The 8520-nt window shown below is 42.6% G+C and overlaps 2 protein-coding genes across 3 annotated transcripts; one reads left to right on the top strand and one right to left on the bottom strand.

Annotated features, from left to right (window-relative positions):
- Positions 1 to 395: 395 nt before the first annotated feature.
- Positions 396 to 2196, top strand: LOC104456908 (nectarin-1). Its single transcript, XM_010071809.3, has 2 exons — positions 396 to 772; positions 1484 to 2196. Exons 1-2 carry the CDS (start codon positions 643 to 645, stop codon positions 2020 to 2022), a joined length of 669 nt encoding a protein of 222 aa, XP_010070111.1. The 5' UTR covers positions 396 to 642; the 3' UTR covers positions 2023 to 2196.
- Positions 2197 to 4135: 1939 nt separating this feature from the next.
- Positions 4136 to 8520, bottom strand: LOC104456909 (glutamate--tRNA ligase, cytoplasmic). 2 transcript variants are annotated; one of them, XM_010071810.3, is made up of 6 exons: positions 8175 to 8520; positions 7611 to 7707; positions 7347 to 7503; positions 5904 to 7015; positions 5089 to 5556; positions 4136 to 4560 (listed from the first exon to the last, which is right to left on the bottom strand). In XM_010071810.3, exons 1-6 carry the CDS (start codon positions 8312 to 8314, stop codon positions 4342 to 4344), a joined length of 2193 nt encoding a protein of 730 aa, XP_010070112.2. In that variant the 5' UTR covers positions 8315 to 8520; the 3' UTR covers positions 4136 to 4341. The 2 variants fall into 2 exon arrangements, with proteins under 2 accessions (XP_010070112.2, XP_010070113.2); XM_010071811.3 differs by having other exon boundaries at positions 7347 to 7500.

Below are 8520 nucleotides of genomic sequence, written 5' to 3'. Positions count from 1 at the left end.
AGAATCAATATAGAAAGAAAAAGTTGGCCGAATTTGGCTATCTTAGAAGACAGCATTGCAGTCCTCTAGAATCAAGATCAGAGGATCAGAACGAGATGAGCACAGGGAAGGCAACGTCATCCGTAAACGGCACGACGCTCAATCTTCGAACCCTTTCCTATCCTATCGACGGTTGCAGCATAACTACAACCCCGCCGTGAAAACAGGGGAAAACCCGTGGATTTGCAAACGAAAGGGCATGTGATCAGAATTGCAGCGGACGCAAAAGGGGTCAAAGAAGAAGGCCCAAATGCCAATGGCCCTGTCTGGGCCCTCCCTCTCTCTCCCTCTCTCTCTCTCTTCGATCTTGATTCGATGCCTTTAACTTTGGGTTTACGGACGACCCCTTTAGTGCCCTTTTTCGAGCTAGTGCCCAGTGGTGCCTTCTCGACGACAATCTTGTTTTTTTATTGTTTTTTCTTCCTCTCTGTTCGGTTCAGTCCTTGTTATAAATAGCCAATTTACAGACCCCATCGCTCTGTCCAGCAACTTAATCAAATCTTTCTTTCACACCTACTCCTCTCCCTTGGCTTCTTATTAGGTCTCTCTCTCTCTCTCTCTCTCTCTCGTCACCGACTTCTCCTGTTCCACGCACTCGCCCCCATGACAGCATCAGCAAAGATGGCGTCCATCTTGAAGCTCTGCGCGGTGCTCTTCGTCGCCGTCTCCTTGTGCTCTGTTTCTGCCGACCCCGACCTCCTTCAAGACGTCTGCGTTGCTGATTACGCCTCAGGTAATCAGCGTTGCCCGTCTGTTCTTCTTTTTCTCCTTTAAATGATGGAACGGATTCTTGAATCTGGCACGGGTGTGCACGAACGACAGAGGGTTTTCTTTGTTTGATTTACAGGAGAAGAACAGCTCAAAAAAAAAAAAAGACCGAACAAGACCCTCCATTTTTCGTTTTTTTCTTGGTTGCTTGAGAATGATGTGTTGACTTGCTTTTACTGCTCAGTCATCTAATTTCCTCACCTAATTGAATTATTAAAGTGATATTAGAATCAAACCATCCCATCATTTGGGTCATGATTTTTCTTGCGCTGTGTATTTCCATTGCCAATTATTTGGAGCCTTCTACAGTTCTTGGCAGCCATCATTGCTTTCCTTTCACCTTCTAAGGCATCATTCGTTCATTACCCTCCAAATCACCTCATCTCTCCTCCCTTTTTTCCCATCGAGATCATAATGTACCTCCAAAAATCTATTTAGTACTTAGGAAATTTCATTCAGAAAATTTCAAATGATTATATGATACCCCACTTCTTTTATTGGAGAAAACAGAACATGGGCTAAAACACCTTATCGTAAATTAAGAGATTGGCATTCTGAAGTTATGGAACAATTGTTTAGACTCTAACTAGTTCCATTACATTGCTGACCTTGATGTTGAAAATGTGATTGAACTGACCAAAAAAATAATAATTTGGCTATTGATTTGGATGGGCAGAAGTGAAGGTCAATGGATTCGCGTGCAAGGCGACCTTTAACGCGACGGACTTCTCCTCCGAAGCGCTGGCCAAGCCGGGGCTAACCAACAACTCGATGGGGTCGCTCGTGACCGCGGCCAACGTTCAGAAGATCCCGGGCCTCAACACCCTCGGCGTCTCGCTCTCGCGCATCGACTACGCCCCGGACGGCCTGAACCCGCCCCACACCCACCCGCGCGCCACCGAGATCGTGTTCGTGCTCGAGGGCGAGTTGGACGTCGGGTTCATAACCACCGCCAACGTCCTGGTCTCCAAGTCCATCAAGAAAGGGGAAATCTTCGTGTTCCCTAGGGGCCTTGTCCACTTCCAGAAGAACAACGGCAAGGTGCCTGCCGCCGTCATCGCCGCCTTCAACAGCCAGTTGCCGGGGACTCAGTCGATCGCCGCCACGCTATTCGCCGCCACCCCGCCTGTGCCGGACCATGTGTTGACGAAGGCATTCCAGGTGGGCACCAAGGAGGTTGAGAAGATCAAGAGCAGGCTTGCCCCTAAGAAGTAACTGCAGCTTATTGTAATGGAAGTTTTACTAGTTAAAATTCAAAGGGAAGAGGCTCCCTGTTTTTTTTTTTTTTTTTTTTTTTTTAATAATGATTTCTGAGTGGATATGTGAATTCAGTGTTTGATCCAAAAAAAAGAAAAATAAATAAACTGATTTAATAAGTGATTCATGAAAGACCATGCGTGTCAATCTTTTCCCATGTTAATGTTGTGTCGCCATCTACAGTAGGAGTAGATTGCCAACCAAATAAAAGCAGAGATATCTTTGAATTGAAGGCAATTCCATTCTTTGTTTTGTTTTGTATTTGTCCCCTGTTGTGCAAGATCTAATTTAAGATGCATAAATCAAAGGCAATATAATGACGTAATTCGAAGAAAGTAGAAAGTGTTCTCCGAGGCACATGGCTCAAATAAAGAGTAGGTCCTAACGAATTTTTAGTATGGTGAGAACAGGAATGAATTGAATTGCGCACTAAATAAGGAAAGAGTGTTATTAGAATAGATATATATACACACGCGCACACATATGAAACTAGAATGAACTCATAGGAGACAATTTTGATGTAACAATACCATTGTATTAGAACTACAATGCTAAATGTCCTTAGACAAGAGTAATGCCAATGTTGGTGATATTTTGGAAAAGTGCCCACCTATATGTCAAAGTACAAAATCATGAGACTTGATATGGAACAAGCCAAAGTGAATAATATCTCAAATAAATTAATTTAAATTGTGACAGTCACTTATTTCTAGGCTAAAGCTAATGGTCATGTTCAGGAATTGAAATGCATGGGCTGTCTCTTTGCCCTTTACACCCTAAGCATGTACCAGAACAATGTACGGGGAGTTGGGGGAACATGTGTTCTTGTTATTATTATTTATTTTTTTGGAATGTATTTTTTTGGGTCCAAGTTGCAAGATATTAATACTTTGGAGGCTACATTTATTACGGTCTTTAAATTTAGCGCGTGCAAAACTATGACCAGTGTATATTTCCATGTCTAGCCCCCCACCTAATGTCACTTTTTTTGGCCCACATATTAAATGTCATTTGACTTATTCAAAATTTCCCTTTCTATTCTTGGATTATTTTCTGCACTCAATATTGTTAATGATTTTTAGTTGAAACGCGGTTGAGGGGGGAAGAAAAAAAAGGCCATCTATATCAATGGCGTTGGATTTTCAACAACCTTGGTTGGGAGGTAACTTTCAGAGAGTTTCACGAGAGTCATTTGACTGGGTCTTTGTAATCTCTAGGATCCCAAAAATGGTGGGCATATTCTTCTCCGATTGTGCTGTGAGGTTGAGCTGGATGACACGATGCCAACCTCGGATAATTTAGACTGATTATCCTGACCTTGAAATCAAGTACAAATCAGACCCGTCGAGGTGTTCTTGTCTATTAAAGTTTTGCCACGTGTCGGTCGGAAAAACTATAAAGAAAATATATAAAAATAAAGATAGAAGGACGGAAGAATTTAATCTATTTATAATGAAAACTTGCTGACAAGGGGGACAAAACGAGCCGTTCAGTCCCCATCTTTGCGATAAAAGATTTCTCTGCCCGAGAAAGATAAGCATGGACTAATTAGTATCCTACCATCTTTCTTGCACGGGTTACTTCAGCTGAAGCGGCAGCCCCTGAGCATGAAATGCACCAGATGGCTTTCGTAAATTGTCAGAAAACCATACTTTTGTAAAAGAAATGGTCAGAAAACTATATATTTGTATAATCCTTATCTGCCAGCTATCAAGAGAGGAATAGTCAGCACAAGGGACGAATTAAGCAGGAAGATGAGATAGGGCATCTTGCTCATTAAAAAACATGCTACCTTGTAATTTGCAAGTACATTAATGGGTGATCCCATACTGCCAATGCAACCACCGAGATCTTTTCTATACTTAATAAGTTCCATTAGGGGGCTGATTTTAACTTCTATTTTTTTAACGTTTGGAATCAATCATGCATATGGGAGCTGCGCAATTGAGCCGTTACTGTCTACAATTGCCACTACTCTATGGTGAAAGCACAAGTGCAATGGCCTTCAATCATTTGTTCTTATTGCACAATTGTGCAGCCTTGACAAGCCAATTATAGCTGTGTCTAGTAGTAGTCGTGCAGTATCAGCTCCAGAAAGAAACTGACAGAATACATTCAACACCTTCAATTAGCATCATAGATCAAAAACCCATAAGATCAATCAGTGTCAACTAAAGTGCACGCATTGTTTCTCTTGTTACAGAATTCTGACTTCACAATTCAGGTGTAAGTGCCCATGAATGGCGCAAACCAAAATTAAGTTCAGTGTGGACGATCCTACTTCAGCACAGATTGTTGCCTGCCATCTGGAATGGCTATCAAAACGATGGGCTTCGAGGGTCTAATGAATGGAACGTCACATCTGAAATAGCCCTTCCTCTCCAGCTGTATGTTCTCGCCGTGCTTCAGATTCCTCATGTTGGAATCCCCAAGTGCTGCCGTTACCTTCTTTGTACACGGGTTCAGGACATCAAGAAAATCTTCCCCTTCTTCCAGCTGCGTGTTTGCAAAAGACACAGACATCAACTAATATATAGGCATGTTGACCAAGCTTTAACAAAGTTTGGTAACCTTTAACTAAAGTTCAGTATCTGGATTCCCTAGGACAGTAATATATTTCAGTATCATATCTGATGTCAGTTTCACAATTTAGCAGCTGTTCCAGCATTTCTAAATGCATGCCTTCATGTCACGTCAATAAAGAGAAGAATGAACAATCAGATGCAAGCAGCAGAGATGCCACCTAGCAAACTATAATCACAGTTTGCACATACTTAACTTGTTAGTTTGAGAATCAAATGAAGCATTTTTCTATCCACAATAACAGCCACTAGGAGCAGGGCCTTAAGAAAAATCTGAATGCCATGTAAACTTCCAGTTCAACTACGTTTCTTACTAGCGCTTGCAAAAGCAAACTAGGACATGACAAACTCAAAAAAACATAACCATAAAGAAAGCTGAAAGCAGAAGCTAATCAAAGTGGAAAGAAGAAAAAGGTCCAGCAGCCTAACTGACACGACATACCTTCTTCTTGGAAATCAGATAGTCAAACTCAACCAATGAGAGATTAACCAATTCATTTGTCTCGGGAAGCCATGTAAGCTTCAACTTCGTGGTCTTCACAGATCCTTCAAGGTGCAGAACCCCTGTTAACTGCGTGATGTTCCCATCCTCATCCTTTTCAATTCCCTTGACTATAGCATTTCCCCAGTCCATCAGGGTTATTTCCTCATTGACTGAAATACACTCAGCATCCGCATGCTCTAACCAAATCTTCTTTGTGTAAGTAGTAGCCTTTTCTCCAGCACCTTCATATTTCTTGTGCCTCGGGATGATGCGGACAAAGGGTGTCTCAGGACCATCAACTAAGTGCAACAACACACACCGCTCTTCAACAACAGCAGTATGTCTAGGGCAAACAGGATCTATAATCCTTTTATTGATGCTCCAAAGTTTATCCCATTCCATAAGGTTAAGATTCTTTGACGCACCCTGAGAACGAAAACAAACATTATCATGCAACAAGTTGAGTGCCTATATTGTAAAGCATTTGTACTGAAATCCTTTTCAATTCAATGGTAGATAAAGACTCATTATGAACACAAGAACTATTGTAACATTTTCAGAAAACAAGCTGCATGGTTGAGATTTGCCACTCTACCGAAAGTGAAGAATGTGAAACCAATTATCACTAAAAGAATCCAAGAAGATTCAATTCCTAAAATATTTCTAATAATTGCCTGCGAAACACATTTAGTACCTCAAAGTCTAAAGCAATAACTAGCAATTTTTACTAAGACATTATAAAAGCTCTGGGTGTCAAAATGTAATTGTCTTACCTGCTCGAGAATGAATTGAATCAGTGCCTCAATTTTTAGACCTCTACGAACAATCCCCTGGACTGTTGGAAAGCGAGGATCGTCCCAACCATCAACTTTTCCATTTTGGACAAACCAGAGCAGCTTACGCTTGCTGAGAAGCGTATAGACCATATTTAACCTGCTGAATTCATAAATGTGGACTTTCCTCAAGCCCATATCCTCTTGAATGCGGTAATACTGCGCATTTCGATCGTGGTACTCACTCGATCGGAGTGCATGTGTTATTCCTTCTATAGAATCAACAAAAGGACATGCAAAATCATAGGTGGGGTACAACTTGTATTTGGCACCAATGCGATGGTGGGCCATTGGGTGGCAACGGTAATACACTGGATCTCGACAAGATTTGTTTGGATCCTGCATATCAAGTTTGCCTCGAAGACAACACTGCAGACCCCTATCAGATGCCTTAATCATTTCTTTCCACAGTTTCAAGTTCTCCTCTACACTATTACTCCTACATTTTGATTCCACGCCATCCATCCTCATTTTCTGCATTTCCTCCCTGGGTGTATCATCTACATATGCTTTACCCTCGCGGATCAACTTTTCAGCCATTTCCATCAACTGTGGGAAATAGTCCGATGTATAGGTCACCCTATCATACTGAATACCAAGAGTCTCGATATCCTTCAAAATGTTGTCCACAAACTCATTGCTTTCTTTTGCAGGATTTGTATCATCAAAACGCACAATCACCTTGCCTTGGTACCTTTGAGCGAAATACTGATTCATGAGTGCCGCTTTGGAGTGCCCTATGTGAAGATAGCCGCTAGGTTCTGGTGCAAATCGCAGGCACACCTTTCCAAATTCAGCATCAGGAAGATCTACTTCAGCTGATGACTTGCTACTTCCTTTCCCCTTGTCAGAAACGTCTCCATTAACACTCTTCGATTGGTTACTGGAAGCCTGTTTTGCTGCTGCTGCTTTCCCTGAACCTTTCTTGCCAACATATGTTGTGATAATTGCATCTAGGAAATCATTGTACTCAGAATATATCGAGTTGAACCATCGTACTAGATTTTGGTACTTCTTTGACTTCCTCAAACTTTCCCAACGGAGCCCAACTCCTGCAGACCATTTAAATTAGGACTTTCTATGAACACCACATGTAAAAATAAGCATTAAGGTGACATAGCTACATGAAGGCACTCAAATGCCAATCATGCAAACAGAAAGATCAAAGGAAAAGGTTACCAAATGCCCCTATTATAGAATGGATGTTAAACTAACAGATTCTGACAGTAATAGTCAGTACTCTATGCTCGAGAGCCAGGATACTCTGCACATTCATAGTCAAAAGATTGCTCCTAATATCTTGCCTCATGAAAGTAGACCGTCAGACATCATTATTCATCCGAGAATATTTTATTAAATGAGAAAGGGAAACAGAGTCAGTACCTGCAAGACCAGACCAGATTGCTATATCTGCTATAGTCAGAGAATGACCCACCAAAAATGTACGCTTTTCCAGATACTCGTCCAAGTATTTACATGCATTTTCGAATTCAGAACCAGATGAAAGAATGGGGGAATAATCCAGCCACTTATCAATCTGCTGTCAAATAAAAAAAGGAAAGATTGCGTCCGTAAGCATATATGACGTGTATAGCATACACAGGGACAAACGAATAAAAAGACTTAATCAAGAAGAAGAAGAATCACCTCACTGGATTCAGATTCAGCGCTCCCACACAGACCTTGAGTCTTGGACACACTACCAATGTGGCGGAGAAGAACAGATGTCCCGAGCAACTTACGCCTAAAACAACAGGATGGTCAAATGCGAACGTGAAAGACAATTCCAGCAAAAGATAACAACACATAATCGTACGCTTCTACACCACATAGTGAACTTTCCAAAGCACATTCCATGTAATCACATGCGACTCAACCAAGTATAGGATGGCCAGGACTAGAACACTCGAGATTCATTCCGGATGTATTTATCGGTGCCTGAAAGAACGGGATAATGAATCCTGCGCACTCCTCAACTACATCACACTAGCCTAAGACCAGATTCCGATATTGATTCTATCACCCCGGACACTGAGCCAAAAAGAAATTCACTCAATCGCCCTAAGAGGCCGTGACGGGAAGAAACCCGAATTGCGACCACAAGAGATGAACGGAACAGTACCCGAAGCCAGAGCAAGAACGAAGCCAAAAACAGTGTGGGAAATGGACCCAGAAAGCGAATCGCGAGAGCGAGAGCGAAAGACGGCATACCCATTAGAGCAGAGCAGAAACGGAGGCGACCCAGAAGGGAGGGAGGAGTCGAGGGGCAGGGGAACGCCGGCGAGCTTGGCGGCCGCGATGACGGAGAGAGGAGGGGAGTCCGCCGCGAAAGACAGCTGCGCGATCTCCATCTCGCGAGCCCCGCTCAAAATGCATACAACGGGACAAAGGGAAGGGGGGCAGGATCCCAGATCAAAGCACGGAGCAAGCTCGGAGGAGGAAGGCGGTACGTGCGCGCAGGGCGGAGAGGCGATGAAGGTGGGGTGGAGTAGGGTTTTATGGAATCCTCTCTCTGGTTCGTGGATGCTTGTGAATCCAACGCTAACATGCGAAAGAG

Source organism: Eucalyptus grandis, chromosome 8, assembly GCF_016545825.1.
Source record: "Eucalyptus grandis isolate ANBG69807.140 chromosome 8, ASM1654582v1, whole genome shotgun sequence".
NCBI lineage: Eukaryota > Viridiplantae > Streptophyta > Magnoliopsida > Myrtales > Myrtaceae > Eucalyptus > Eucalyptus grandis.
This window is presented reverse-complemented; position numbering and strand designations above follow the sequence as displayed.

What these genes read in the sequence shown, in the direction of transcription:
- LOC104456908 (XM_010071809.3), top strand. Translation starts at nt 643, where the DNA reads ATGACAGCATCAGCAAAGATGGCGTCCATCTTGAAGCTCTGCGCGGTG. An exon ending in CGTTGCTGATTACGCCTCAG is followed by an intron (nt 773 to 1,483) that starts GTAATCAGCGTT and finishes TTGGATGGGCAG; the next exon opens with AAGTGAAGGTCAATGGATTC.
- LOC104456909 (XM_010071810.3), bottom strand. Translation starts at nt 8,314, where the DNA reads ATGGAGATCGCGCAGCTGTCTTTCGCGGCGGACTCCCCTCCTCTCTCC. An exon ending in AATCTGGTCTGGTCTTGCAG is followed by an intron (nt 7,016 to 7,346) that starts GTACTGACTCTG and finishes AATGGTCTGCAG; the next exon opens with GAGTTGGGCTCCGTTGGGAA. An exon ending in TTCAATTCATTCTCGAGCAG is followed by an intron (nt 5,557 to 5,903) that starts GTAAGACAATTA and finishes TTTCGTTCTCAG; the next exon opens with GGTGCGTCAAAGAATCTTAA.